This window comes from Musca domestica, unplaced genomic scaffold, assembly GCF_030504385.1.
Source record: "Musca domestica strain aabys unplaced genomic scaffold, Musca_domestica.polishedcontigs.V.1.1 42, whole genome shotgun sequence".
NCBI classification, from domain to species: Eukaryota; Metazoa; Arthropoda; class Insecta; order Diptera; family Muscidae; genus Musca; species Musca domestica.
Genome location: NW_026712329.1, coordinates 1,628,461 through 1,644,034, shown reverse-complemented (window position 1 = coordinate 1,644,034; position 15,574 = coordinate 1,628,461). Strand labels below are relative to the sequence as shown.

The window sequence follows — 15,574 nt, the reverse complement described above, 5'->3', positions numbered from 1 at the left end:
TTCTTTATATAAATAACACTGATAACAATAATAACAAAATGAAACAAATGATTGGAAATAAATTCTCCTAATGACGAATGTGAATTCCTATGAAACGAATCTTGCCTATCATTAATACTTATATATATTCTTGTTTTGTATAACTTATTGTAGAAGTCACCAACACATCCACCCACACAAACAATTACGTTTACACCACTTCATCAAACCAGCAATAAAAATAAATACACCTGGCCAATTAACTTGGATTGTAAAATAATTATAAATTCTGCTTTATATTATGATTATGATACTAATTTTTTCTCTCCTATATAATTTCTTCTTCACTCTCTCTCTTTAATAAATGCTTAAAACACCACCACCACCACCACCACCAAGTTATTGTTTTTTTTTATTTTTTTTTTTATTTTTTTTTTAATTTGCAATTAACTAAAGGAAAGAAATTTAAAAATTATTTAATTTTTGGTATTTCCTAAATTGAAATGACCGTAACCTTATTGCCGCCCTTAAAAAAATAATAACATAAAAAAGGAAATAAAACGATGTTGTTATATCTTGTTAATTAAGCTACCAAAAATACCAGCAGCCATTTTAGAATCACTAAAAATAGTTTTTCTTTATTTTTCCTTTTGGATTTTTTTTTTTAACAAAAAAAGAAGAATTTTTTCTTGCATTACAACAAAAATGAACAAAACGATGTTTATGAATTTCATTCTTTCTTTTCTTCTTAATTTCAGTTACCAGAAGATGAATGGTTAGCAGCAAATTTATTATGTTAGTTTTACACAGTCGGTTAAGGAAGAGCAGGAAGAAGAAGAAGTAAAAATTAAATGCAGTTATTTAAGAAAAAAATGAAACACAAAGATACCAAACCCAAAAAAAATAATAATAATATATTCATAGAAAATAACAAAGAAATTAGAGAAAACATTGTTAAACCAAAAAACCCATACACACACTTACCTACATAGACAAAAATAATGGAGATGAAGAAAAAACAAAACAGATAAAGCAGAAATTATATAAAACTAAAATAAAGCAAAGCAAAAAAGAAATAGTTTAGAAAACAACTAGAAATAACTATTATACAATACCAAAATATACACATACACACACATTGAAACAAATGTAGCTAAAAAAAAAAAAAACAAACAAGAAGAATATATGAATGAAATCTTACCAACAATAAAAATCATAAATAGGGAAATACCAAATTTAAGTTATGTTTTAAAATGAAAAAAAAAAAAACCAACAATCATTCACACACATTCATACATAGTATACGTATACGTATACTCCCATATACACAATGACAGCAATAACAAAAGATCCAGTAAAGGATAGAAATATATATAGATGTAATTCCCATAAAATCAACATAAATACAGATGTAATGTAATGTGAGCAAACACACACACGCATACAAACATCTAAAAGAAAAATAGAATAAAAGTCGGTGGTAATAACACTTATACACATACACGTAAAACCCATACAATTATACATAAACATATATATATATATTTACATAAATATTTATATAAGTAATTTAGATATTATAGTATGATTAAAAACAATTTCCATATAGGGTGCTCCAAAAATTAATGAACAAAAATGAAAGGTGTACTAGTGATAGCTGACAGCGAAGGATATCGAAAAAATTATATTACTTGGTTTTCGATTTCGAAATCTGTATAAGGAAAACATGGGTGTTTAACTACTGCAAATGACCAATTGGCAAATTCTGGCAATAGAGGACCTCGAATTGGCGTAACCATCTTTATGTGATAACTACAATGGAAATAAATTCAGATCTGTAAAACGGTAAGAATCGTCTCAATTAATAGTAATAATGGGCGTAGAGAAAATTTGTTCATATTTCAACAGTTCACAATAATTGGATCTAATATTATGGGGCTTTTGAAAATTTCATTGTGAAATGAAGACATCTCTATGTAAATTTAATAACTTTTTACTTCAAAATTTTATAAAAAATATCGGTCCAAGGATTTAAGTAAAATTTTCGGCTCCTGATGTGGGATGGAAAAATTCCACCTGAAAAATATAACAATGCCAAAAATAGATTTTTTTTAGATTCATTGGAATTAAAACGGGACATATTGCTTTTCGAATAGTCCCCATATTTGCATCAATCCCAATTTAAGTATTTTTATACCCTCTACCATTCTATGGAGGGTAACTTTGTCATTCCGTGTGTAACTATTCGAAATGTTTATACTAGACCCTAGAAGGTATATATATTCTGGATTAGCGTGAAATTCGAAGACGATCTAGCGATGTCCGTCTGTCTGTCTCTCCGTGTGTTGTAATCACGCTATCTTTCGAACGAATTGAGATAGAAGGCTAACATTTTGCATACATTCATAGTTTACCAGTAGGCAGGTTAAGTTCGTAAATGAGCCATGTCGGTCCACGTTCTCGTATAACCCCCATATAACGGCACCTCCCGATATTCGGTATTTTGATTATCTAAGCGAAATTATTCACCAGAGTTGTTTCAAATTTGGTATTTGAAGTTTGTAATGGGTACTACAGCCTATGACAAGAAATTTCGTAAGCAGGTCCACATCTTCGTATAGTCTCCATATAACGGTTTTCATTTAAGTGGTAGTTTCCGAAAGCTTTTGAAAATTTTTCAAGTTCCTTCCAAACGGTGGAGGGTATTGCAAGGAATAACCATTATAGTTGAAAACAAAACCTAAAAGAACCATCTGTTTATCAGAAGTTAGAACACCACTTCGTGGAACATGTTCAACGTAGGTCTATGTTTCAATCTAGCGCTCCTGCATAAAATAAGCTACTGATTTTATTAATGTCACGGATTTTGGAGATTTCAAAACTGATAACGGAAGTGTTTTAAAATTTAAGTGTTGGAACAAGATCAATGTGTCCCGAACTTTTGAATTATTTTATATATTTCTATTTTGGGGGCAAAACAACCGATTACGGCCACTTTCTTCAACTTTCTGTGTCCCCGAACTTTTGAATTATTTTATATATTTATATCTTGGGGAAAAACTACCGATTACGGCTACTTTCTTCAACATATTATCTCAGGAAATCTTGTAGATGTGCCGGATTATCGGCCTTTGATAATTATATCGTGAAATCGGAGGGTGAACCGATCATATTAATTCAAATACGCCATCATAATAAAAATAAGGAAGTTTACTCTACACTCAATTGTTTTTTGTAGAAGCGTGAACACTCCTATACGAAAAGTGAGAATCGGAATCACGAAGTTCGAACTAGAGTAAGAGAAACAAATACAAAGAAAACTACCAGTACAGGCGAAAATGCTTGTTTGCTTGTAACAAAAACAAGTAAAAAAGTAATTAACTCGGCCAGACCGAACTTTGATACCCTCTACCATGGAAAATATGGTGTCAAAACGAGGATCTATAAATTAAAAAAATTGAAAATTCCACCAGAATACTGAGTATAGATTGGTGCTATGGAAATAAAACGAGGAACCTCATTTTATAACCATAGTACGAGACGCAAGAGATTTTTACACATTTAAATGCTGGAGTCCTCTAACGGTAGCTATTTGTGGGCTTCCAGCCAAATATAAAGAAAGCACGCTTGAATTCCATCACGAATAACTTTTTTTCTGGAAAAATCTCACCAAAATGCTTTTGTACGCTTCTAAACAATATAATGAGCTGTCACTGGAATAATTTTAACAACTATCAGACGAGTGGTTAGAAATGACAGCAGTCTGAAGTTGGTTGCAGTTGTATATCAACAACTGTTTGAAAGGCATTACAAACTTAATTTAAAAAAATCAGAAACAATTGGAAAGCATTCAGTATGCTGGACATAGGGAGAATACTGGTATATGGGGGATATACCACAATGTGGACCTATCCTAACTGTTTGTTGCAAGGCGGATCAGAACCCGTTACCGCTTTGAAAATTCCGTTCCGTTGAAAATGTGCCGAAAGTCGTCAAAACGCTTAAAATGAGGTGTACCGTTATATGAGGCTATTCCACAATAAGAACCTAGCAAGGTCCAAATATTTTCTTTTTAAAATTGTTCATTTCACATTTGCCTATATCAAGAATTGAGTCCCAGGTCTCACAAGCCTAAATATGAACTGATGGTGTAAAAATTAAATGTGTTAAAATGCAATAGATATTATCAACCACCTTAGTGAGAAATGAAGATGAGAAATTGTTTGCAATGACAGATGACTGAATGAAATCAATTTAACCAACTGAAACGAAAAACTTTCTTAAATCCCAATGTCAGCTACCACTGCTCATTTTTTCCTACGGCTTTCATATGTTTTTGTACATTCACTTTTGTTGCACCCCATATAAAAATAGTATATACATATGTAAACAGTTTCAAATGAAACAAACGAATAATAATTACCAAACAAACACAACCAGCTATGAAAAATTAATTAAAAAACAATCAACATTCCATCGAATGATATTAATAATTAATATTATGATTATGATAACCTAACGGCGATTATGATGATAATGACGATGAAAGCCCATACAATTCTGGTAGTTGGCAATGCATTTTAAAGGATATTAGGAAAAAAAGGAACACACAAGCACAACAAGAGCAGCAACGGTAAAAATAGTCATTAAGCAAAAATCAAAAGAACATTGACAACAAAATAAGCTAGAAAATGAACAACAACAACAGAAGCAGCAGCAGAAGCAAACCGGCAACAGCAACACAAATGTCCGCATAATTATTTAAGTTAAGCATAAATACATTCATACCTATATGTTTTATAGAACACTACATATACAACAAACATAGGCATACCACATACTCTCATACATACATATATATAAATATGAATGAAGAAATGGCAAAATAAGAGAAAAATCGAATAGCAAAGTAAAACATAGGCAATTGATGATTAGATGATTTGTACGTTTAGTTTAGTTGGATAAGATACAGAAAAAAAAAACAAAACAAAGAAAATAGTAAATAATTAATGATAGTGGTAATGATACTACAATAGAATAATCTACAAATAAATAAAACGGAAATTTATATTACAGCAAAATACAAAAATACATATATTTCTAGGCATATGCATACATATAAATATACATAGAATATAATATATAATATTGATATGACTAAATTAAAATGTAATAAGTATAAAAAGAAAATAAAATAAAAGAGAAAACCAACACACACAAATACCCTTAAAATATAGATATTATGTACACAGATACCACAATACATAGCCTATATGTAAAAAAAAAATAAAAACAAGAAACGCAAAAACAAAAAAAAAAAAAAACATTACAACATAGATGAAAATCAAAACAGTATAAAAGTAAAAAATATACCCAAAATATATATACAAAATTGGTTTAAAATATAACTACAAAATACATAGGCACCTATTATTATAAATGTTTGTACAGAAATATATCTTAAAAAATGAAAGCAAAGAAAACAAAAACCAAATAAATAAACTAAAAATAAAAAAAAAAACAATCACATGAAAAAAAATCCCCAATTATCCATGTTTATTGCCAGAACCATGGCTGCTGTAATATTAAAAGGGAGTTGGTATGTTTTAGTTAATGCTGGGTTAATACGATATCTCTGGGGGGAGTTGTTTTAGTTTTTCGATTTTAAAAACTTATATTCCATAGATGGGATTTGTTTTCGATGATGTTCAAACCTTCGTAATGAAAACCATTAAACCATTGAAATAGTTCGGAATGAAGTACTACTTTCTCTGCTTCTGCAAATGTAGTCATGAAATTAACATTCTGTTCATATTTTCAACAACATCCGAATTGCATGGAAATCACTGTTTTTTTTATATCCTCAGTCATATACGGTCAAAACGTGGCTAGTCAAAATAACGATTTTAGACCCTAGGTCTCTTTGGACCAAATCCGTTTCAGGACAGTTGGTGTCGATCTAGTCCGTCCGTCCGTCTGTCTGTCTGGCTGGTGCACACCATAACTCTCGAAGGGAGTATCCGATTTGATCCAAACTTGGTACATCGTAATAATTTTGTCAAACCTAGATCGAGTTCAGAGATGGGCAATATCGGTCCACTCCATCTGGTACCTCCCCCACAAAAGATCGAAATTCTCAAAAAAATATATTTTCTGCACAGAAAGGGATATGATAATCCTACTTTGCTCCATCTTTCCAAATCCTAATATTTGACTCAGTTCTCGGTCAGGTGTGAAAATTGACAATATCAATTCACTCCATCAAGTACCTCCCCCAACAAGGGGTCACAAATTTTAATAATTACAACTCTTATAAAATGTGATGTAAGAGTCCGATTGTCTTCAAATTTCTCACATCCCAATATTTTTATTAACCCAAGGTCTGGTGTTAAGATGGAATAACCACTCGTCCACTCGTTCTGGTACCTCCCCAACAAAAGGTCGACATTTTCAAGAAAAAAATATTTTCTACACAGAAAGGGAAGCAATAGTCCGATTTTGCTCCAAAATTTCATATCCTAATATTTGTCTCAGTTCTCGGTCAGGTGCAAAAATGGATAATATCGGTCCACTCCATCAAGTGCTTTCCCCACAAAGGGTCAAAACTTGGAATAATTATAAATCTTGTAAAATGTGATGTGGGAATCCGATTGTCTAAAAAATTTCACACATCCCAATATTTTTTATGAACTCAAGATCTGATGTTAAGATGGAATATATCTGTTGATTTGTTGTGAAGGTGACATAAAGGGTCACAATTTCCAATACTTATATTGGTCATAACTTGCGAAACAAGTCGTAGATTCTTTACAACTTGCTATATCTAAATATTTTTCTTTACCAGAAATCCGATATGGATATGGATATATGGCATAAAATTTGATATTTTTCGATTCGATTTCGATTTCTTAAAAATTTTACGCATACCAATATTTTTAGCTGTATTAGATGAAGTATGAAAATGGAATACTTCGGCCCGCTATATCTGTTACCTCTCGCACATTTCTAAAGGAAGACATTCACTTTCCCGAAGTAAAAAAAAAGAATGTGGAGGTGCAAAATAGAGAACATCTAAGTGAACAAATCTCTTGTTTGGCAACCTACTATTTGACGAACAATTAAATAGAGCAACAATAAAATTTGGTTATTGGTGTTCATTTTCAAAATACCATGTATAAATCCAATTTCGAGTTTTAAGTAAATTGTCGATTGGCCAAAAACTATGCATTTAAAAGTATTTTCTCAACCTTAACTGGTTGCAGAGACAAATAGAATTTTCCTAGCCAAAGCAAGACATTGCCTCCTCTCAAAACCAGAGATAAGGCGGTGGCATATATCATAATTTTACCGCTTGATCTTACATTACTCTGTTTTCCAATTCAATATTCGTTATATTAAGAATTATTCATTTTCTAAGTCAACGTTTTTCAATAATACGTCCTTAAAAATACATTATAAATTGATGCTAGGGAAAATCTGCCCAATCGGGGAAATCGGACTGAATCGTTTTCCTATGATGAGGGATTTTAAGCTTTTGAAAGTTTGTGGTCACATTTTCCAGCGATTTGATATTCATACCTGAATTATTCATATTTTTATATATTTCAGAGAAATTCTAAACAAGTTCCAGCCCCGATATAACGGTACACTTTATTAATATATATTATTGTAAGATAATTGACAGGAGTTTTTTTCTTTTGCAACATTCCTTTGCAATTTGGCGAGGAAATACTAAAATCTTGTTCTTTTTTAATCTCAAAGAATATAATATATTAACAAAACTTGGGTTCGATTTCAAAAAAAAGTCATAAACTCCCTCCGTGATTCGATTTTATCAAATATTGAGAAAGCCATTTTATACTTTAAATGTAAGAATTGGAGAAGGTGGTTCAGCCTGAATGTTCATTGGTAGTACCCCTGCTGTTTCATAATACTCATTCTAAATTGGAAAAAGAGAAGAGATTGAGGCAAAATAAGGGAATTAAATGGTAGTCCACGACAAAAAGGCTTCGTGGCTACTTTAAGAATTACTGCAGTCTCTGTGAGATTAAAGGGAGATCATGTATTGTTTGCTCTCCCACGAGCCACAAGTCATTGATGAGAGTTGGACAGTGGTAGGGCAAGTGTTCGACTGTCTCAATTCTCTCCAGCAATCAATAACGCCGCAACTTCATTGGCTCTGTCGCTGCATTGAACGGTGATGATACCTACCACAAGTTTAAAGTCAGGTTTCACCATGGGACGATTAAAAAATTATTTCTATTTGATGTGTTCAAGTGTTTGGCATTGAAATCTGGTGCAAAATGTAAAACTAAACGTAATGGGTGAGACATTGTAAATAGATCGAATTTCTTTCATACACTTAGATGCCAAATACAGCCATGAGATACACCTGTGAATTTATGGTAAACTTTGAAGCCGCTGTGTAATATTTTAGGTCCACCGAACAAATGATTGGTTAAAAAAGAATGGGACAAAAGTTGTATAAAATTATGATGGAGAAACACAAAAAAAAAAAAAAAAATGGTCATTTGATCATCGATTTCGCATGATAAATCGGTTAAAATAGATTGGGACAAAATATGGAGAATAATATCACGGAAAATTTTCAAAAACAAAAAAAAAAATACATCGAATCCGCGTGATCTAATATTTGTACTGAAAATGTTCTTATAAGAAACGAAAAAGGAATATATTGACATTTTCAGAAAGGTCTTAGAGTTATTCTTGCATGTGCTAAGGTATACACAGTATGTATTCCCGTAAAAATAATTATAGATTTTATCTTTTCTACTGCAAGATGTTGGTATAAAGAACACCAGAGATCCTCTCAATAACGGAATCTCTCAATATTTTTTTTGTTTTCAAAAGATTTATGTATTTATAATTACTACTTAAGACGATGCGTTGTTTTTAGGCCCGACGAATTTTATTCTTTCAAGGGATATAATCTAAATATTTGTTCCTCATATTTCCTTTAAGGAAAGCTTTTCTAACAAATTAATTATGTCGAAATAAAATTTTTCACAAAATTTAAAACTTTATATAAATTATCGAATAACATTACCCAATAAAACAGACTTGACAATGTTAATTCGTGGTGTATAAGTTATGTGAACATTTATTTGCATGTTAACCATACGCCCCATGTACCCCTTATAAATTCTTATTAACCAGCATTAAACAAAACATTCTTGTCACAAAATCTTAAGGGAAACAAACATGCCCAACAAATAAACAACAACAACAAAAACTAGAAAATCAATTTCCAGCATTAAAATCTTGTGTTTGTTGGTTGTCATATTTTTATAAAATTTTTATTTTCATTTCTTTAGTTCACTGCCACTATAGAAACTTTTTTATTTTTATAAGAATTTTTATAAAAAAAAAGATATGAAATCAACAAAAATACAAAAAATGTAAAACTCGATGAACATACATCTTTTATATGCATACAAAAAAAAAAAAAAAAACAAAATAAGTCTATTAAAAATACGGATTAATTTGCTTCCTTAAAATTTCATATGGTATATTGTTTTGTTAAAGATTTAGGCCAAATGAAAACTAAAGAAATCGCAAAAAAAGAAACTATATAAATTCTGTTGGAAAAACCTATAATTTTAAATTACGAATGGAAGAACATAAAGAAAGAGTGCTACATAAATGTGTTAAAATTAAAAAAAAAAATAAAAAAAGGATAAAATTAGTTTTAGTGGAGAAAAAAAAATAGTCACACAATATAAATGAAACTACAACTTGAAAATATATTATTTGAACAAATACATATACAAATAATTTGTGGAATACCAGAAAAAATAACAAATAAATAAATCAGCATTAAAATGAAATGAATTATATATTATTGTAAAAAAAAATACCGTAAGGCATAAAGTGTTATCACAAATTACAGCTGATGCAGATGAAAAAAAAAACACAAACAACAACTACACTTAACTACTTGTGTGTGTATGTTACCAAAAAAAACTTAAACTCCCTCTTATCGCGAGGACTACAAAATAAACGTATAAAAATATACCAAATATTTAGCCTAAACTAGTTTTAGTACCACAAAATAAAAACCTAAAAAACAAAACTAAAATATAAATAGAAAAAAAAAATACCAAATAATAAATGTGTTTTAAAACAAAAAAAAAACCATATTAGATGTATGTGAAACTTACATTTGTGTAATTTGTTAATTTATAACAAAAAACCTACTAATATTTTTGTTAAAGACCGAATGGAAAAACTTTATACTTTTTGTTACAAGGGAAATTCTAAAAAAAAAAAACAAAAACAAAACAAAAAATATACTAACAAATATTGGAAAACAAAACACAAACAACTATTATAGGCTATATTTGTAAAGAAAGCATGTTAAACATTAACAAAAAAAAAGAACACAAGCGGAGCTAAGTTGAAACAAAACACTCTAATGTAAGCTGAAATAAATTAGTGGTCAATGGCAGATTTTATTGATTTTCCAAAAATTAGTTATATAGCAATATTTAAAGCATTTTTTCAAATTCTATAGAACATTCCAAGACTTGGAATTGGACACTCTTTGTGGAAGTGTCATTATCTTACTATTGGCAAAAAGAAAAACAAGTAAATGAGTAGTAAGTTCGAGTAACCTCCACCATTTGGAACGAATCCACAAAAAAATAAAAAAATAAATAAATAAATAAATAAATAAAGTCCATCAAAAATTCTGTTAAAATCTTAAAAATACCGAATATTGGAAGGTGTCGATTGTGGCTAAATCATCAAAATACCGAATATCGGAATGTGCCGTTATATGGGGGCTATACGATATCGTCGACCAATATGTGGTCTACGAGAACAACGCAATGGAGGACCTACTCATGACTCCAATGGACATGAAGGTTCTTATAATCCTATGCTTTCCCTACTGTTCCTGATTGGGTGTTACCTTGTGGGTGATCCTAACCATTAAAAGTTGGAAAGAATTCCCCTAACCAGGCGTGTCAGGAATGTCCTGAGTGGTATATGGGGTTTTACACTATTCTCGCCTTGACGGTTCCAACCATGGTGCACAATTGCACCGGGTTCGCGATACAATGCTTCGGCCAATGCCTCTTTGGTTTTACCCGGAAATGGGACTGCGGAGATGAGAACACAGCTGAATGTGCAGGTCGAGGGACACATTCGAGAGCTTGGTTAAATTGTTGGCGTAAGCCACAGCTCTCTGCCATATATTGCAATGTAGGAACAAAGTCCTCAAGGCATCAGTCGGTAGCGCTTGGGCGCGGATATGTAATCTTTGTTGACATCTTATGAATTGATTGGTCGGCTTGTGGTTAGCTTTGCGGCTACATGGAGATGTATTCAGATCTACTCATGACTACAGTCGACATGAGGAGATGAAGGTTCTTATAATCATATGCTTTCCTTGCAGTACCTGCTTGGGTGTTACCATTATAAGTTGGAATGAATTCCCCCAACCAGGTGTGTCAGGAATGATCTGCGTGATATAGAAGTCAAGGGGGTTTTACACTATTCTCGCCTTGAGGGTTCCAACCATGGTGCATAATTGCGCCGGTGTCGCGATACAATGACCTCTTATAAATTGTTAGATCGGCCAGCTTTGCGGCTCGATTGTGGTCTGCGAATACGAGTATAGCGCAATGAAGCTGTAGGATGTGAGGAAATTAAGGTTCTTATAATGATATGCTTTCCTTACAGTACCTGTTTGGGTATTACGCCCATCCAGGCGTGCCAGGAATGACCTGTGTGGCATAGAAGTCAAGGGGGTTTTATACTATTCTTGCCTTGAGGGTTCCAACCATGGTGCATAATTGCATCTGGGTCGAGATACAATGCGTCGGCCAGTGCCACTTTGAATTTACCCGGAGATTTCTTAGAAAGTCGTAGCCCTCCATAGAGTTCTATGAAGAGTCTCCGGCCAGACTTCGTAGTCGAAACTACCACCAGTTCGTGTTCCATACAACACGGGACTGGTCACCTAAAATGAGGCACGGTCAGAAAAAAGGATGAGTGCAACAAAAAGTACCACACTGATGGAGTGATTGCATAGACTTGCTGCATGATCAATAGAGAGAGAGAGAGAGAGAGAGAGAGAGAGAGAGAGAGGTCCAACGATACAAGAACCCTTTATAACTGGAAGACTATCAGACATGTCTAAAGTATACTGATGCAGTCGCCGCCGATGTAGTTAACCATTACATTATAAGTGCCATACTCGGAGTTTGTCTGCTAATTTTTCAAAAATGTTCCGCAATTGTATTCGTTATTTTTTAACATATTTCATATTTTCCGAACAAAAATGAAAAAAATTATAATAATTTATGATTCAGCCACAAAAAGTTAAACCTTTAAAACCACTTTACAAAAATAATTTTACCGGAAAATCATTAAGTTATGTGCTGGCCACTAATGGTGTATATATTAAATAATTATATACACATACACACTTAAATATTATGAAAAAAAAACTTGTTGACCAAAAACCAAACAAACTAAACAACTAAAATAAATATGTATTTGAAACGGAAAACAAAAAATAACGAAACCTTAATTTGTCAAATGCAAAAGAAAAAGGTTATAAATAAAAAATACCGCATAAGAAACTAAGTATTTAGTTATAAATAAATGCGTAAGCAGAAAACATTAAAATAAGATACTAAGAAGAAATTAAAAAAAAGTATGAATGAAAAAAACTAGTTGATTTGTTTGTTGATGTTTGAGCTACATATCAGTAAAGTATGACAAAAAAAATAAAATAAAAACTAAAAATAATTAAGCAGTTAAAACAAAACTGCAAAAAATATTTAGCAAATAATGAAAATGAAAAAAAGAAACACATATTAATTTAAGTAAACTAATTTAAAGAAAAGATAAAGTATATTTTAAGATGTCATATTTATATATGGTGTATTGAAAAGCAAAATTATCAGATATATACTTAAACTACTAAAATGAGAAGTAAAAGAAAAGTAAAATAGCAGAAAACGAATTACTATTATAAGAAATAAAAAACAACAAAAACAAAAAAATGATACTATAAAATGGTGAATACACATTGGACATTCTGTTGAAAACAAAAAAAAAAAAAAAACAAGCAAATTATGATTTATAAATTATTTTATATGTGGCATCTGCAGATATGTTAATAAACAAATATTAATAAAGAAATCAGAACAACAGCAACTGCAACAACAACAAAGAAATCGTCTGAATTCACATGAAGATGATTACTCATATACAAAAACAAAAAACAAACCAACCAACAAAAATATACACTTAAACAAAAAAGCGACACTTACTCACACATAAACATCAATAAGCCCCCAAGGAACACAAAATAACAAGAACAAAAAGAAAAACAACAACAACCAAAACAATTGTATGCTGTAGTACTATTACAATTATTTAGCAAAATATATATACATAACTATATACTATATATATATTATACATATTATATATATATTTTATCATATACAACAACCAAAAAAATAAATAAAAAATAAAAACAAATATAAAAAAAATACAAAAATAAAGTATAAATATTTGAATAAAAACCAAAAGAAAAATTGGATGGATTTTTTATATACAATTTAATCAAAAGATGAGGAAAACCAAATAATGTTTAACGAAAAAAGGAACGTTCTAAATTTTTGAAATATATTTTCATAGTTTTTTTTTTATTATTGAAAAAAGATTAAATAATTTGGAAGCTTATTTGCAGCTATATGGAGTAAGGCTGCCTATTTATAGGAATTGGTTGCAGTTTAGTTTTTTGTTTATTAAGAACAAAACAAAGGTAAACTATTATATGATTTTAGAAAAAAGTTAAATAAAAGGAAATGTTTTAAAGAAATTCTTTGGAAAAGATGAGGAACATATTGGATCGAGTGTATGTATGTATGACCCTTGAATGTCGCAGTACAGATGTAAGTGAAAAGGTTATATTTTTGTATGACTTTCCTATATTAAAGCCGGAACAAAAAAGTTGTAAATCAACATAATGTTAAATAAATATAATGATACTTCTTGGTACATTCCTCAAATTTCCAATGGAATTTCCAAAAATATTCGGATAAGAAATGGAGGTTTGGTATTTGAACATAGTACAGTTTGCATTGTACACATAACATAGGATTGGTGCGAATGGTCTTAAAATGTATTATTTGTGGAATATTGAGGAACATTGGATCTGGAAATGTTAAGGGTTCACTGGAAATAATGCTTCCATAAAACATAAATTGAAATTCCCATAACTCTTTAAATGGCTAAACTATTTCAATAGATAAATGTTGCATTTACTCTGAGAGAACTTGTATGGCCAGTCTGTACATGAACGGAAATATAATAAAATATCAAAATTCCCTCAAAATCAACATTTTATCCAGTCAAGTTCTATTATTTTTAACGCGGGCAAATGCGCCAATTAAAAGTGTTGGTGTATGTGAAAGGGTTTCAAGTAAAGGTTTGTAAAAGTAGCACAATGTAGTACTATGTTGCAGGTTCTTGAAAACAACTTTTTTCCAGAATCTGCATGAGTATATTAGTTTTGCAGTTTTTGATATTATAAAAGAAAATCGATTATTGTAGAAAAACCTTTAACATTCTTGCAGTTCTGGAACAGAGGATTTGAGTGTTTGCAACTTAAAACAAATTTAAAATAATCCAATACTCTGTTCAACGCTGTTGACACAATTGTAAAATGTGGTGCCTCACATGGTACAAATATAATAATATTGTTTTCCAATCATGAATATTATAAATTCTTAATTTCTATTAAAAGAAAAAAAATTGCAAGTTTGAAATTGATTTTTCTTTTTTTTTTTTTTTTTTGGAATTTTCTGAAAGAAAAAAAGTTTTAAAAATATTGGAAAACATTAAATAACATCCACATCTCAAAAAAATAAATAAGAATGGGGCTGCACTCACTTTCTCTCCTGGCCACTAAGATCGGAAGCCTCCACGTTTTCCTCAATGACTTCCTCTTCTCTGTTCACTTATCTCTTGTTGTTGCATATGAAGGCAATATATAATGCTTGAAGCATTAATTTTTTTTTTGTTGGACGAGATATTTATCAGCGTGGTGGTTGTCATATTCATCTAATTTTGTCGGCCATTGTGCGCTGGAATTGAATCGAGAAACCTCAGTATGTAACCATTTTAGAGTGTGATGGTGCTTATTCCAGTTAGAATGTCCAAGGTCTGCGGCCAAAATATTTGCGTGCCTACACCATCACCGTGGCCGGCGCTTGAGTTCTGGTGGTCAACTGAAGGTGCACATTTTCACCTCACCTCTTTGGCAAGTCAACACGATCATTTTGTTTGTTTACAAACAGCTGGTTAACGAATGTTTCCTTATCGGAGAAAACCAAATTCGGCAGTTCACCACTTTCAGCTAAGCGAAGCAAACCTTTAGCTCTTTTGAGTCTATTATCTTTCTGTTGCGGTGTAAGTTCTTACACTTTTCGGAATTTTAATGGTTTTACCCCGAGCTCATTTTTCAATATTTGCCGAATGAAATATTGCGATATGTTCAGCTTACGAGCCATTTTTCGGCCACTGTGAGGTGGGTTTCGCTGAAGTTGCT

General features: G+C 31.2%; 1 protein-coding gene across 3 annotated transcripts in view; it reads left to right on the top strand.

The window, feature by feature from the left end:
* The window catches only part of LOC101900139 (cytotoxic granule associated RNA binding protein TIA1), a 279,044-nt gene extending 265,802 nt beyond the window's left edge, over nucleotides 1–13,242 (top strand). For all 3 annotated transcript variants that reach the window (XM_059127140.1, XM_059127137.1, XM_005180325.4), the window contains one exon: nucleotides 738–13,242. In XM_059127140.1, the coding sequence (XP_058983123.1) occupies nucleotides 738–779 (42 nt within the window). In that variant the 3' untranslated portion in view covers nucleotides 780–13,242. The remainder of the gene's footprint in view (nucleotides 1–737) is intronic.
* Nucleotides 13,243–15,574: the final 2,332 nt, after the last annotated feature.